This window comes from Trichosurus vulpecula, chromosome 5 (assembly GCF_011100635.1).
Source record: "Trichosurus vulpecula isolate mTriVul1 chromosome 5, mTriVul1.pri, whole genome shotgun sequence".
Lineage (NCBI taxonomy): Eukaryota > Metazoa > Chordata > Mammalia > Diprotodontia > Phalangeridae > Trichosurus > Trichosurus vulpecula.
The window spans coordinates 127,416,837-127,434,082 of record NC_050577.1 but is presented as its reverse complement, the minus strand read 5'-3'; the positions used below and the strand labels follow the sequence as shown (position 1 = coordinate 127,434,082).

Here is a 17,246-nt window from a genome sequence, read left to right as displayed (position 1 = left end):
CAGAGATGGGAAAACACAAGTTTCCTGACTCCCAGTTTGGCATTGATTCCATGACCGTAGGCTACCTGTCTTAGTAAAAAGGCCAATTTCTTGGATAAGGTGGTCCTTGGGCTCTTTGATTATTTCACCAAAAGAAATTAATGACCTTTCAGAAGTCAAATTCCCAGCTTCCTCTCCTATTATCACTTTAAAATGGCATTAGAATAAGATTATTTCATGTTCACAGACATAGCCAGTGTTTGCTATCAGTGGGATAGGTGATCATCCTGGGTGATTGATGGAACACCTTGAAAAGTCCCCCTTCTAAAAACACATACCCCAGCTGCCTACTGGCATTAATTCCTATTTTCACTACTAAGTAGTCATTCCTTTTTACAAAGGCATTATATGATCAGAAGCTACCGTTGAAAATACCAGTGTGTTTTGGATAAATAATACTAGAAGCTATTTTTTTAAACTAGGAAAATAGACAAACCATTAGTCAATTGAATTTTTTTTAAAAGAGGTAAACTAAATTGCCAAAAGCGCTATTATTTTTAAATCTACAAAAGGGAACAGAAGGAAGTCAGAGAGATACAGAGAAGAAAAGAATAGCTTGGAAATTAATGTGTTCACATTTATTATATACTTGTAAAAATCAATATAAAGCATATGTAGTAGATATTTGTAGCTTTACATATAACTCTGTTTTCTATTCTTCATATATGGGAATGCTTGTATTTGTTGGCGACTTTCAAGTTCAGAAAAATACAAAGTAAAAATTTAAATGAAAGGAAAAGGAATATACTATAAATTTTTGGAGAGCAAAGACATGCCATCATCACCCATGATCCCTTTGTCATGAATTAGTTTACAAAGACCAGTAAGACAATTCTTACTAGTAAGGCACTAGTCATGATCCTAAGAGTTTCAGACATAAGATGGGCAAATTTGGATGATGTAAGATTTAAGATTATAAGGTACTACTCAGGAAAATCAAAGGTCAGTATAGAAAGAAAGGTCTGGAAAGACCTGTGGAGGAAAGTTACACATTTCAAAAGGTTCATTTTCCATATCGCTTTTACATCTGTAGCTGCACAAATAGAACATAGAGATTCAAGGCAGAACAAGTGGAATCCATATCAACTATTTCATTTTTTAACCTTTTTTCCCATCTCCAAGTTGAAATTAATAATAATAGTTCTCTTCAGTTTAATCTACAGGGTGTCCCTAGAGTCTGGACGTATCAGCAAAAATGCATATTTTGAAATATTTGGAATATTAACAGACCTTAGCCCCCTTGACTTCTTTTTCTGGGGTATGCTGAAGGAGAACGTGTACTCAGTGAAAATCACAGATGCAACACACTTGATTTGAAGAGTGAATGTGCTAAAACTGACGGCAATGTGGAGTTAGTGCATCGAGTTCACGTGAATCTTGCAAAGCGCATCAACCTTTGCATCACAAATGATGCAAATCATATTGAAGATGTTATTAGTTAATATTACAATTAAATAAAATGTTGTTGAAAATTTCATTCATTTCTTGAAAATACGCGTTTTTGCCTATGTGTTCAGACTTTAGGAACACCCTGTATAATGTAATTAAAATGTAGTACCAGTAATACTGTATGATACTACCACTGTTTCACCATATTTCTGTGTATAAATACATAGATTTCCAACATGGAATGCTAAGATTACATTTTACAAGAGAATCTAGGTTTTTTTTTTCTTCTGCTTTGCCAGATAGTGGGTGCATAGGCTTCCTTGGTTCCACACTAACAATGTTGGCATTTTTTACTCTCCTCTGAAGGATTTCTAAATTCTCCAATTCAAGGGCAGCTAGGTGGCGCAGTGGGTAGAGCACGGACCCTGGAGTCAGGAGGACCTGAGTTTAAATCCGGCCTCAGGCACTTGACATATGTACTAGTTGTGTGACCTAGGGCAAGTCACTTAACCCCAGGCCTGCCCAAAAAAACCAAAACAAAACAAAAAGAATCCTAAATTCTCCAATTCAGAGTTTAAATATGGAGTCAGGAAAGAGTCTATGGTCTATATGGGGCTAGTGGCAGTAATTTGTGTATTCCAGTGTCCTTGCTTTGAACAGTAAAGAACTTCACATGTAGAGAGTGATCTTTAAATGTTTCCTCCAATTATGAATTCTAGGATTTCAGATTTGGACTATACTTATAAAAATAATTCCCAATTTTCGATCCAGTTATATTACAAAAGTTTGATTATTTAGCCCTAAGACTGGCACATAAAAACTATATCATAAATAATAGTTCTGTTCAGCTTAATCTATAGTGTAATTAAAATGTAGTACTAACAGTACTGTATGACACTACCACTATGTTTCACCATATTTCTGTGTACAAATACGTAGATTTCCAACATGCTAAGATTACATTTTGCAAGAGAATCTAGGATTTTTTTTTTCTTCTGCCAGATAGTGGGTGCATAGGCTTACTTGGTTCCACACTAACAATGTTGACATCTGTGAACTGGGACAGCTTCCTCAGAACAGGGATTGGGAGGTAGGATGAGTGGAGAAGGTGAAGGCTTGGAGTAGGAGGAGAAAGGTAAAGGCTGGAGGTTCAAAGAAGGAGATTGAGACTGGTGGGTAGTTAAGAGCAGTGATAGATGGCTTACCTTTCCTTCTTTCTTCTATTTAATCCCACCTCTCCGGTAGAAGATAGAGTAGCATCATGATTGCAGTGGGGGTGATAATAGGAAGAGTAGGTGCTGGCTGGCTTTCCCTTGCTCCCTTTTTTCTTGCCAGCCAGTTCATTGGGAAGGAGTGTCAAGTGAAGGTTTTATAGGATTACTAAGAGAATTGCCTGGAGAAGTTAAGTAACCTTTCTGAGACCACACAAACATTCATTTATCTGCTTGTTCTCCTTAGGAGATGGAGGGAAAAGGGATGTGAGAAGGGAAGCTGTGGAAGGTTTAGGCAACCATGGGATGGATGATTCATACCTTCAAAAAAGAAGGATAATAAAAAAGTAATAGGAGCTGGGATTACCATGTATGGATTGTTTTAGTCTCCATTAACTAATTCATTTATCCTTCAGGTTCCAAAATCTCTCCAATAAATAGTTTCATTTTTAATTTGCTTAGTTCTAAACGTGGTCTTCTGTTGTCAAAATGGATGTAACTTTGTTATTGTTTTATTTTTCCTTCTTAGTGGAAATAAATCTGACAAATGACTACCGTCTCAGTGGAGGTGGTATAGAAACTATGTTCAAAGCAAGCAAGATAACTTTTCATTGGGGAAGATGCAATATGTCATCTGACGGTTCAGAACATAGTTTAGAAGGACAAAAATTTCCACTTGAGGTAACAACTATCATAGTTATACTAAATACTGTGCCTTTTTGTAAATATTTGAGTTACTAGGTTATCCAACATGTTTTGTGATTAATAGGTGTTATTTTAAAAATCTATTTATCTAATAATTTCTATGTAAAACACTATTTTATATTGGATGAACTAAAGATACAGTGAATTTATGTATGGAAAATAAGTGTTTATTTCATTCACCCTCCCTCCCCCAAATAAATCTATTTCAGTAATTTAAAGAAAAAAATCTCATGGGATTTTCTGAGTCCATTTGGGCCAAAAAATATGAAGAAGATGTGATACTGAGTTGTACATTTCTTGAAGTAAGAGCTACTGAGACGACAGAGATTTTTTCCTAAATACATTAATTTATAAGATCATAGATTTAGAGCTAGAATGAATATTAGAGCCTATCTACTATAACATGGGCAGCTGGGTAGCCAGGTGTGGAGCCAAGGAGACCTGAGTTCAAATCCAGTCTCAGACACTTACTAGTTGTATGACCCTGGACAAGTCACTTGACCCTGTTTGCTTCAGTTTCCTTATTTGGAAAATGAGCCGGAGAAGGGAATGGCAAACCACTCTAGAATCTTTGCCAATAAAACCCTAAACGGAGTCCCAAAAAGTCGGAGACAATTGAAAATGTCTAAACAACAATAACTATAACCACTCCTATTTAAGCAGATATGGATACTAAGGACCAGGAGGTAAAATTATTTGCTCAAAGTCACAGAAGTAGTAAATGGCAGTCACTGTTAATACACCAGATCCAGCGCTATTTTCATCATACCTGCCTTCAAGAAATCATTCATCGAAGATCTACTATGTGCAAGAAAAAGCAGCCTAAAAATAGAACACTAGTAGTTTTAAACAATGAATGCAGCCTCCAACTCTTAATCAAGGGGCTGTTTTTCTATTAGAAATACAGTCTTTAGTTGGTTTCCCACGATGGTGGCAGACCTTTTGCTATCTAGAAATTCTCTGCTTGACACAGTAGATGTGTTCCTGAAATGCCTCTTGTAAATTTAATTTTTGTAACTGGGATCAGTTGCACTCATTGACTTACCATTTTAACTTCAGAGGTCTTTATTTTCACATCTGACGGCTTCTCAAATGACAGCAGAGCACAGTGACCCGTTAGCCTTTCTGCCAAATAATTAATGATATGTAAACTCTTAAATCTGCTGCAGAATTCAAGTGAATCTTGTTGGGTTTTTTTTCAGTAACATGGTATTTTCTGTTATAGAAATTAAAATGTCCTAATTTTAAGCTAACAATTTTGGTTTCCTTCATGTATTATATTTCCTTAGAGTGAGATATTACTAGAACTTTTAATTTATCTACTTTCTCCCTCTCCCTACCCTAACACCTGTTTTGAAAAAGGGGCAATAAATTAATTTTTTTAAAGTTACAGCCATATATGCCACATTATCTGTATGCAATTCAGCCATCCTACAACATTACCTATTTCGAATACTGTCAAGACTCTGAAAGTAAACATAAAAAGACTGTGAGCAGCAAAAATATTCCATAAAAGGCAATCAATTAAGCCTCATTGCTTGGTCCCTTCTGTGTTCACTCAGAGCCTGTGTGCTCTTAATTTATATATACTTTAAACAGATTAGAATAAGTACAGTAACCTTAGAGTAGGTCAGCAGGACATCATCACATTATCAGCATCTTTCAATGTTGATGACTGTGAAAGGCAGGGTTAGGTAATGGATAGAGGCCTGGTGTTGGAGTCAGGAACCTTTGGCCTCAAATCCTGCCTCAGATACTTATCTGTGTGACCTTGTGTCCCATACTGCTCTGTGCCTTAGTTTACTCATCTGTAAAACGAGGAGTTTGGAGTAGATGACTTCTGAAGATCTTCCCAGCTCTAAATCTATGGCACTATAATGCTTTGAAATTCATACTATACCCATTTTTAAGTCTAGAAAATGGTGAATATGTTTTATAAAGATTTCTGTACCAATTTGAAAATAGGGTTTCCTGATTTTAGAGGGGTAAACCTTTCACCATGCTAAAACCCAAACTACTTTCAAATGGCGGATTCCTCCCCGAGCTTTCTATATAAATTGACTTTTTACTCTAGTAAGTCGCTTTCTTAATGTACTCTGTGTCTTGAACACGTTAATCAGCTTCCTAATGAGTCCCACTTAGCACTAGGGAACAGTTTACAATCTGCAGCCTTTCGTTCAGCGCATAAAATATTTATTCTATTCAGGTCACAGAATTTACATTGACTTTTATGTAAAAGAGCAAGCCTTTTGTGGCTTCTTAATAAAAACTGACAACTAAGGCCTTGTGCACGTGTGTATTTTGAATGTGGGCTCAGGCACTCCTCAGCTCTAGGCCTTCGCGTGAATTTGCCTGCGAGATCGATTCTCTCAAGTCTATTGATCAACTTTAGTAATTTATTTCTAAGTGCTGAAGAGTTCATTGTTTTGTTTGTAGATGCAAATCTACTGCTTTGATCCGGACCAGTTTGCAAGCTTTGAGGAAGCCGTTAAAGGGAAAGGAAAGTTAAGAGCTTTATCCGTTTTATTTGAGGTAATGACACTTTGGTTATCAAACTACATTATCTCCTATGGGTTATTGTAAGTATCATATGATATCCTAAATGTGAGAGTGTGCCCATACAAATGTAAGGTCTTATTATCAATTACAGTTATCCCTTCCACATCAGGGGGTTAGGGGAAGGATGTGCGCCCTCCCCCACCATCTGGAAAATCTGCGTAAAATATTTTGGCTTTCCCTTCATACCAGAGAAGAGGTCTGAAATATCCTGGTATTAAAAGATAAAATATATTGGTATTATACAATACAATACATATATTTGTGTATTTCTGAGTTTCTAAACTTTTGCTGTGTCATCCGCTGGCCTTCATATGTCATTTGCAGCTTCCACAAAACTCCCCCCCAAAATTCCCATTTAATTTCTTATGCCAACCCTCGATATATCAAAACCGTAATGGGGAAAGTCATGATAACTATAGCAGTTACCATAGAGGCAGTGTGATACAATAAATAGAATATTGGGCTTGGAGTCAGGAAAGGATTGATCCAAATCTTGCCCCTGACAATTATTAGCTCTGTGATACTGGGCAAGGCATTTCACATATATGCATACCTCAAGCAACTGTAGGAATTTCCTGCTAAATTATAAGTATGTAGTCTGTCTTGGTAGAAGTTCTTATACCCAAATTATTCAGGTTGACCAAAACACAGATCCTTCAGGAACAATAATTATCGTGAAGAATCAGAAGGTTTTCTTAAGTTCTATTTGAACTTATAGTACTTTGGAGCACAATTTTTGAATGTTTAAGATGGAATCCGGTAGCTTTTAAATGCATTTTATGGAACTATGTGCATCACACACAGTAGGTGCTTAATAAATGCTAATTAACTAACACTGAGTAAAATATTATAACCATATTTAAAACACCACTTTTCTTTAACAGGTTGGAGTAGAAGACAATATGGATTATAAAACAATTATTGAAGGAGTAGACAGTGTCAGCCGTTTTGGTAAGTTATTATTCAGTTTAGAGGAGTATATATCTTCAGACTATACCTTTGAAGTGTATAAGGCCTTAATGAAAAAACATATAGTCTCAAAGATTGAAGTATATATACAAAGAGAAGATACATATGTGTACCCAGAAGGTATTACGTCTGAAGACACTTAGAAAATCCTTATTTTTTCCAAATGCACAAATTTTATACATTTTTAAACTAGAGAAATCTCAGCTTCCTTTTTCGTATTATTAATATGAATTTCCAACTTCCAAGAACAATTTGTCAAAAAAAATCTGTCACATGTGAGTCATAAAATCCTAATGGAGGGAAGAAACTGTCATTTTATTGATTTCATTCTTTAATCAAATCGGCCTCATGATGCTTTTGTATTTTGAATTATTACTTCTATATTTCATATCACTTTGGTGTATAATTAAGAGATTCTAGCTCCTAAATTGGAGCCAGACTGTGAAAATTCAAATTTTAAATAAAAATTAATTATAAAATTAAATACAAAATTTAGATCAATAATTAAATAATGTACCTTCTCTAAATAAAAATTAAATTCTCAAATGTAATCCTGAGGAAAAAACACATTTCCTAAACCATAAAAAAGAGAGAATATTTTAGGAAGGAAAATTATCATAGAGATTGAAATAGAATATGCTTTGATATCATTAAGCTTAAGCATTTAATGAAAACCTTGTTGACTATCAGATTGACTTGTACAAACATCAGGAAATTTTTATTCTGTAATACAAAGCAAAAGTGTAAGTATTGACCATTGTTAATAGATCAGCCACAGGATGCGAAGACAGTGCCTACCACCATACTCAATTGTTTGTGGAATCAGATTGAATAGTAGATACTTCCCAGGGTCTGAGACTACAAAGCAGACATCATTATTTTTTTGTTGTTTGTTTTCATGGAACTCTAGCAAAGCACATTAGGCTCTGACATTTAAGAAATTGACAAAATAAAGAATATTGCTAACTTGGAAACTCTCAACTTTCAAATCAAGAACAAAACTCAGCATCTAGGACCTTATCCTCCAAATCGAAGCCTAGCATAGGATTGATTCATCTTTGTCAATTTTGTGTGATGTCTTAAATTGACCAGAGATCTCTGCAGTCAGGGAAGTGTGACCTACTGGGGTGCTGCTTTTACTTTGTGAAGGGGAGAATCAAACAGGAGACAAAAGGATCTTTCCATACCTACTTTCCTTATTTGAAGATACTGATGTCCAATTCAGCCATGAATGTCACAAACAGTGCATATGTCTATTTAGACAGTAACAGATGTCATCTAGCCTGAGTGGGGGAAATCTGCTTGTTAGAACTCCTAAACCTAAAAATGTTGTTATGCTTATAAAAGATATGTCTTATTCTTCATAGCCTGATCACCCTACCTGGAAGCATATTAATTTACCATTATCCTCCTTAAACTGATACCTAGAAATGAATGCAGTTATTTCAAAAATCCAGCCACAGTCTTCTATTTATCTTAAAATAGTGTATTTCGTGCTTATTTAAACGATATGTTTTTTTTTTAATAATCAACAGAATAAAGACATGAGAATTAGAAAAAAGCTAATCCCTTTGTAGGAAGTAACTGATTGGATTGCTGACTTATCAGTGTATTGTTGATGCTTTTGTATTTATAACTTAGCTCCTACCAAAGAATGTAAGGATTGAGAGTCCAAAGAACATGTGGGATTTATTTACGGAGATGTTTCATCTCCATGCATATCCCCATGGTTATGTGTGTGTGTGTGTGTGTGTGTGTGTGTGTGTGTACATATATATATATATATGTACACACACACACAAAATGTAAATACATGTATATGTACATATACATATATATGTATATTTTAATTCTATAGTTTTAATTATAATTTATTATATTATAAGTTATAATTTCAATCAAATGATTATTAAATTGTGGGTTTCTGTTTTGCTAGCAGCTGTGATTATTTTAGTAATAAACAGTGTTGGGACTCAAAACAAAAATTTACAATATTGCTTTTCAGGAAAGCAAGCTGCATTAAATCCATTTGTTTTGCTGAATCTTCTGCCAAACTCCACAGACAAGTATTACACTTACAATGGATCCTTGACCACTCCTCCTTGCACAGAATCAGTTAACTGGATTGTCTTTAAAGATCCCATTAGCATTTCTGAAAGCCAGGTAATTTTGCAAATCTAATAGATATGAAGTGATTTCTCAGAATTGCTCAACAGTATATATTTCTACAAATAATCTATTAGAAGCACACCATGTAATTTCTTGTTTAAAGTATTTTTTATTCAGAAATCAACAAACAGCAAAATAAAATGGGACATTTCCATATGCAAAGTAGAAGAGTTCTTTACATTAAGCTGTGAATCACCACCACATACAGCTTGCTTTTCATTTTAAGTAGATGATAAATTCAACATGTAATTTTCCCAAAGCTGTCCTGCTTGTCTATACTGTATAATTTCAAGTTCCGTAGTCCACAGAGTCTGTGAGAAAGAGGGATGGATGACAATGTTCTGGTCCTTCTTTCTCCAGTGACCAGTGGTAGCCATAAAAAATGGGAGCACAGGACTTGAAATTGCTTTTTTTGGAAAATTCTTGTGTCACAATGACTATAATAATGTAGATGAAATCACCATAGAACAACCACAGCCAATACTAGTTAATATTTTTAGGGCTGAAGCACCCTCTCATTCCAGTTAAGAATCAACAAGCTTTTTTCCAGGGACTATATTTTTTAAGGAATTTAGTGGGAAGTGTCTGTTTTTTCAAAACAAAATGTTACTGATTTTTTTAAGAAAAGAAAACTTGTATATTGATAAAGTGATGTATATAAAATTTTAAAGATTATAGGTTAAAATAAGGTAAAATAAAATTCAAGGATTCTCTTTCTAAATTCGTTTCAAATGTAGAGTTTTACATAGGAAGTTTTATGTTTCATTTTGGTTTGAGGAAGGTAGCATTTTGGTGGATGTTTCTTTCCTTTGGGGTTTTCTAATAGCTATCTTGAGTTCCTTGGTCCCTTTTTTCCAGTTGGCTGTTTTTTGTGAAGTTCTTACAATGCAGCAGTCTGGCTATGTCATGCTGATGGACTACCTGCAAAATAATTTCCGAGAACAGCAGTACAAGTTCTCCAGGCAGGTGTTTTCTTCATATACTGGAGAAGAAGAGATCCATGAAACAGGTATTTGTTATAGGTTTTGTCTGTACCTGCTACTGACCACACAGATTGCAACATGATTTCAAGTAAATAAAAGTCAAGAGGAAATACTTAGTAAACCTGGACTGTGAATGAGGTTCAGCCCTATGGGATTTCCAGAGAGGAAAAAAAATATGGTCCTTTCCTTCAAGGAGATAAGACTTATACACCCTAGCTTAACTATGGTTATGTGTGTTCAGTTTATGTGTGAGTAGTGTAGTAAGAAAGATGCATACCAAGGAAAGAGAAATAATTTCTTTCTGGGGTGATAAGAAAAAGTTTTATGAAAAGGTGGCATTTGAATTAGACCTTCATGTAGAGGGAGAATATTGATGTACAGAGCTTCAAGGAAGGAATTCCAAGGAGAGAATATTTCCAAAACAGAAAGACTTGTTTATTGAGTTACAATCAGTCACTTAAGTCAGTCAGCAGACAACAAGCTATAATATAGGATAAATAGAAAATGATCGACAGGGGAAAGGCTTCCTGTAGAAAATCAGATTTCAGTTAGGATAAAGTGAGGGAAGCCAAGAGGCAGGAATGTGAAGAGCTTTCTGTGCATGGGGGACAGCTGGCAAAAATTCCAGGAGTCAGAAGATGGTTCTTCTTATTTAAAGAGGCCAGTGTTTCTGGACTGAAGAATAAGGGGGCGGGGGACATGAAGGAGAAAAAAAAGAGATCTAAGTTGTAAGAAGGATGAGAAGATAGGAGGGACCGGGTTCTAACAGGAATTGAACACAAAAGAAAGGATTTTATATTTGATCCTGGAAGTGATAGGGAGCCACTGGAGTTTATTGAGTGGAGGAGAAATGGGTGAAGAGTGATACAATCAGACTTGTCCTTGAAGAAAATCATTTTGGTGGCTGAGTGGAGGATAGACTGAAGTGGGGAGAGATTTGTGGCAGACTAATTAACCAGCAGGCTATTGGTGTAGTCCAGATTAGGGCATGTTCTAGGTTGGTGGCAGTGTCAGAAGAGAAAAGTAGGCAGATGCAAGAGATGTGACAAAGGTTAAATCAATAGATGGAATATAGTAGGTGAGAGAGAGTGAGGAGTTTGGAATAACACCTACGTTGTAAGCCTGGGGGTTGGGAGGTAATGGTGTCCTCCACAGTGAGAGGGAAGTTTTGGAAGAGGCCAGGTTTGGAGGAAAAGATAATGAGTTCCATTAGGACATCCCATTTGAGATGAGGACAGCTGGTGATGAGAGATGGGAGGTCCAAAGAGAGGTTAGGGCTGATTAAGTAGATTTGAGAATCAGCAGAACAGAGATGATCATTGAGCTGATGAGATTACCAAGTGAAATAGTAAGGAGGGACAAGAGAAGAGGCCCCAGGGCAGAGCCCTGTGGGACATCCATGTTTATTTGGCTTGATATGTATGAAGATCCAGCAAAGGTGACTGATGGAGAGTGGTCAGACAAGTAGAAGGAGAACCAGGAGAAAAGAGACTATCAAGGCAGAGAGGAGGTGCCACGGCATTAAAGGCTGTAGAGAGGTCAAGGAGATTAAGGATTGAGAGAAATCATGTAGGAACCCCGTGAGGTAATTATTATCCACATCTTTTTTTTTTTTTACAGCTAAGGAAATTAAAACTTAAGCTGTTAAGGGGCTTGCCTAAGATTATGCAACTAGAAACTGGTAGAGCTCATACTTAAACCCAGGTCTCTTAATTTCAAGTCCCGTTCTTTTACTTTACCACCCTGCTGACATGTTGAATTTGAGGTGTCATTGGGATGTCCCGGTGGAGATTCCAAAAGGTAGCTAAAAATACTACAGTACTGGAGATTAAGAGAGAGGTCAGGGTTTAGAGATTTGAGAGTCATCTGCATAACATCGATAATCTAAAGCCTTGTGAATGGAATAGAATCCCCTTGAATGAGAATTCAGACAGACGGAAGTGAAGGCTAAAGAGAAAACCTTGGGAAATACCCACAGTTAGTCAGTAATCAACTACAGTTTCGGAGGGCTCATCATAAAACATGGCGTCCATTTCCAGGTAGAGATCATGGACTGAGAGTACACATTTAGACATGGCCAGTGTAGGGATTAGTTTTGCTTGATGATATATGTTTGTAATGGGTTTAGGGGTAGTGGGGAGGAGGATTCAGAGGTGAGAGGGAGAGAATGTGGACCTGAAAATTAAGTGAAATTTTAAAAAAAGGTGGTGGGGGGGAGTGCAAGCCAGTAATAGATAGAAAGGAGAATTCAGAGAGTTAGAAAGGGAGGCAAATTGATTCCTGTCATGGAGGACAAAAAGGATTGAATCCTAACTCTAAGCCCATGCCTATATCCAATGTACCACACTCTCTCAATTTCCTGTATTCTTCAAGAGTCTTGTTTTTGAGACATGGAGAATATCAAGGGACCAAAGATGACTAAGATTCCTTCTTCATGAGACAAGAAGCATGGCAAGGTCACCCACAATGATTGAAAAAATTACACAAAAGGGAATATTTTCAGAGTTATTTTTGTTATTTTAAATTTACTAAACAACATAGATGTTATTTTTAAAATGTCCTATAACAGACAAGATGTATCTGACCTTATTTTTTTTTTAATTAGACCTCTGGTTCATCCCAGAATGTGCTAAAAAGTTAGTGAAATAAATAGATGAAGTATTACTCTATTCAAAAAGTTCTCCTTGGAACTAATTTTTTTCTTCTTTCATTTGCACTCCATAAAAAATTTGTTTGACATGTATAATACTACTATAATAATCATCTGTTTTTCAAAGATTAGTCTTTAAAAGAACACGGGTTAATTGTTTTAATGTGATATTTGTGAGAATAATTTTCCCGTTACCAAAAATGAAGAGAGTGAAAACAATGATGAATAGCTACATTTAATGCAACATTAAGTTTCTAATTAAATTACCCCAAAGCCAGGAAATTCAATTATGCCTCCACCGGCAACACTGAACACTGTAACATCCTGTCCAGTAAATAATAGAATATTAATTAATGGAAAATGGAACAGAGCTGAGCCAGCTTCTTTTCTAAAATAGTAAACAAAATAAATTAATTGAATTAAATAGTATTATATTCTTTTAAAAACTGTACTTTTATTAGTGATTTATGAGTATGAAAATGAAAGGAAATTCAGAGATAGGAAAAGTGCTTGTTATGTTAGATGGCTGCTTCTTATTCTTATGGTTGAAAACGTAAGCTACCGTTATTCTGATTTGATATAGAATGTTGTCATTTTTGTCTTGCAATGGTGAAAGTGTGTTTTTCCGAGGAGAACACATTTTCTTCGCACAGAACTTCAGAATGAATGTGATGAGGATGTGTGTGTGTGTGTGTGTGTATATATATATATATATATATATATATATATATATATATATATATATGTATGTATATATGTATATGCGCCAAAAAAGAACAACAGTAGGTTTTACACAGTTTGGCCTTTTGCATGGCCTTAAGAATGAAGGAAAGCTTTCTAAAATTCTTCAAATTATTTGGTGACTATAGATTGCAGCTTTTATAAAATAGAAGGAAAGTGACTTTTTTGTGTGTGGCTTAGAAAAAAGAAAAACTTTTTACTACTTTAAAGTCACACCATATACAGGGCCAGGAATTTCACCTTTTGCTTACTGAAATGAAAGCAAGCTCTCACCCTCAGGGAGCAGCTCTGGGGATGGGAAGGAGGGCTTGGAGGGGATGTGGCTGTACAGGCAGGAGGTAGAGTAGGAAGAATTTTTTGAGGGACTGATCATGTCTGGAATCATGTGAAGAAACTTATCCCACTATAGCCATCTAGAAATTATTTTTAACTAGTAATTGATAAGGATTTTTAGGGAAAAAAAAGGATTTATATATGGAAACATAAAAGTAGTAAACTAAGATGGAATTAAATAATAAAGAAAATACATCTTCCCTGAACAAAAATGCCCTCCTCAGCATCCCTGACAAGTGGTCAAGTCACCTAGTCAGACAAAATGGTTTGATGCCAGTATTTTTTTTTCATCAGAACACTATTGTATTAGAGCTAGGAGAATTTTCTGTGGCTGGCTACAAATTTTGTATCATGGGTTATTCTTTAGGACTGTTTCCCACCTCAAAAGGTGAATAGGAGTAAATAGCGTTCATATAAGTCACTGGTATGCAAATACTGCCTCCTAACAGTATGTCGAAAAATAAATGAAAAGTAAGTATTTGCGTCTGGGATTATTATTGTTATTGATAATGACTAATGAGATTAATATAGCACTTTAAGGTTTACAAAACACTTCCATGTGTTACGTTATTTGAAATCTTCAACTCCATAAGGTAGGTATTATTATCTGAATTTTACAGATGAGAAAACTGAGACTATGAAAGGTTCAGTGACTTGCCCATAGTGAACCCCGGTGTTCCTGATCTGCAGATCAACACTCATAAATTACAGCAGCATACCAAATGCTGAATTGCCCCTGGAGTCACTGTGTACCCCAGAAATTAATGGTAGTTGGAGCAGGAATATTAAAGACTAGACCATTTTCAGGATTATCATTACCATTTCTACCACTCCTGCCTTCTTAAAAGTGCTACATGTCACATATTAATTTAGATGGGCGATAGTCAAGTCGAGTGTGCATTTCTTAAGCACCTGTTGTATGCCAGGCATTGCGCTAAGCATTTGAGATATAGACAGAGGCAAAGCAGACCCTGCTTTCGAGGAATTCACAGTATAATGAGAGAGGCAACATTCAGACAACCACGTACAGACAAGATACACATGGAATAAATTGGAGATAATTACAGAGGGAAGGCACTGAGAGCCAAGAAGTCTTGTAGAAGATGACATTTTAGCTGGAACTTATATGAAGCCAGGGAAGCCAGGAGGCAGAGATGAAGTGGGGGGGGGGGGGGAACCATACTAAGCATGGGGGCCGGCCAGTGAAAATACATGGAATCAGGAGATGGAGTATTTTGCACGAGAAACAGCAAGTAATTTAGAAACATCATTTAAACATTTATTTAAATTTAGAATTGAAGAGTGCAAGAAAGGAAGCAAGGTATAAGAGTGACATTAACCTCCCATATTTGGGACTTAGAAGACACCACAGTAACGGAAGAATCAGGATTAGAAGTGACTTGAAGGAAAATGGAAAGCTATCTTGTAGGTCTTGTAGGTTCCCTTCAGCATGTTACCCACAGTGGCTTTTGTGGAAGAAATAATATCGAAGATATAAACATACATAACTAGTCATATGTAACCAGAAAAGGAAATATATTGATCTTGTAGGACCTGGGTTCAAATCTCAACTCTGTGACTTACTTTATGTTTGGTTAACTTCCTTCATGCCTTTAGGCTTCTAGGACTCTTCCACTTTGGGATGTTTACCTAAAAGAATACAATGTGGTTGTTTAGAAATTCATAGTAGAAACAAATCATTTCTGATTATGACATTTACAACCTTTGAAGATCTATATTGATTTTTTTTGTTTCAGTTCATTAAGATATACTACTCTGTGAGGAGAAAGCTTAACCTCAATGATTGTTTATCTCATGGATCCATAAATCTTGTTCCCTTCGTAAAAGTCATCCACGTATCTGCTTGTTATTGAAAAGCGGTCCATCAACTTTACACAAGTGTGGTAGGACTACGTTAGTACATGTTTATAGACTACACTCGTCATAGTGCTGTGGTAAATTTGGACTAACCCTTAGATTAGTAGTCAATAATAATTGAGTCCTATTTAGTGACACTAAGCAGTTGTTAACGATGCTTTCTCCACTACTGTCCATCATAAATATATATGTTCTCTCTCTTTTCTTCCTTCCATTTTTATTTTTGCTTCCGCTATCCTCCCATACCTAGAAAGCATCCCTTCCTCACCTCTTCCTCATAGAATCTCTTACTTTCTCCAGGATTTAGCCCAAGTACCACTTTTTGCACAAAGCCTTTCCTGACCACCCCGCACCACCTGCCATCATCCTCCTTCCTTATCTACCTTGTATTTAAGTAATTTGCATTTACTTTGTACTTAATCTGTATATACTTACCTATATACATTTTTCCTCCCACAACAAAATATAAGTAAGCACTTAGAGAGCAGAGGCTTTTTTTTTAATCCCCAGCACCTGGCACATACATTGTATGGCACATAGTAGGGATTGATGATTCTCTTTTTTTTAATTTCCATTTCTTCTTCAATCTTTTTTCTGCCTTAGGTCTTTGTTTTCTAAATGGTATATGGTGGTATCCATGGTTATTCAACTTAGCCTCAGACTAAGTATTAGACCAGTTATTAGACCAACTAGACCATTATTCCATCTATAAAGACAGGTAGTATTTTTGAAAGGGGCAGTGGCACAGTGGATACAGCTCTAAGCTTGGAATCAGAAAAACCCCTCTTAGTGAGTTCAAATCTGGCCTTAGGTACTTCCTATCTGTGTGATCCTGGGCAAGTCACTTAACCGTGTTTGCCTCAGTTTTCTCATCTGTGAAATGAGCTGGAGAAGGAAATAGCAAATCACTCCTATACCTTTGCCAGGAAAACCCCAAATGGAGTCACTTAGAGTCAGACAGAACTGGAGAAACAATTCAGCAACAAAATATTTTAAAATTAAGATTGTCATACATGGTATGTGAATTTGCCAATTACTGGATTTGAATCTTGGCTCCACCATTTACTAACTGGTAATGTTGGAGAAGTCATTTGACTATAGTTTCATTTTCCTCATCTGTGAAATATGTGTAATAAAACTGGAAGTAGCCACCCCACAGAATTGTGATAAGGATGAAGAGACATGATGGGTATGAGCCACTGCCCTCTACCAGCGCACTCTGTTATTTCTACTAGATTGCAGCCTCCTTGAGAGCAGAAACTGTCTTATTCATCTTTGTACTTCCTGGTGCCTACTAGAAAGCCTTGACTGTAGTGGGCATCCAATGAATGTCTTTTGAGCTGGAAATTCTGTGTGGCAAGGATATGCTTAAGTGCCCCAAATCCAATATTTATAGGTAGTAGCAAGAATAAATGCTCTTTCTGTTAGCCAAAAGTATGTGTAACTTTCACTATTTTTAATAGGAGATGCGCAAGTAATGTTAAAGGCAGCACGTAGGCACAAAAAGTATCCTCTTTAGACTTTCTTTGAATTCATCTGCATAGGGAGAAGCTGTCATAATAGGATTATAAAATTATTTATAGACCTTTCATGTGGACATTGACTTCCTGGTTGCTCATG

At 36.1% G+C, this 17,246-nt stretch overlaps 1 protein-coding gene across 4 annotated transcripts in view; it reads left to right on the top strand.

Moving 5' to 3' along the window:
* PTPRZ1 (protein tyrosine phosphatase receptor type Z1) overlaps positions 1-17,246 on the top strand; it is a 251,840-nt gene that overhangs the window by 136,246 nt on the left and 98,348 nt on the right. For all 4 annotated transcript variants that reach the window (XM_036759574.1, XM_036759573.1, XM_036759577.1 and 1 more), the window contains exons 4-8: positions 3,169-3,320; positions 5,781-5,876; positions 6,788-6,854; positions 8,878-9,035; positions 9,900-10,050. In XM_036759574.1, coding sequence (XP_036615469.1) covers positions 3,169-3,320; positions 5,781-5,876; positions 6,788-6,854; positions 8,878-9,035; positions 9,900-10,050 — 624 coding nt within the window. The remainder of the gene's footprint in view (positions 1-3,168; positions 3,321-5,780; positions 5,877-6,787; positions 6,855-8,877; positions 9,036-9,899; positions 10,051-17,246) is intronic.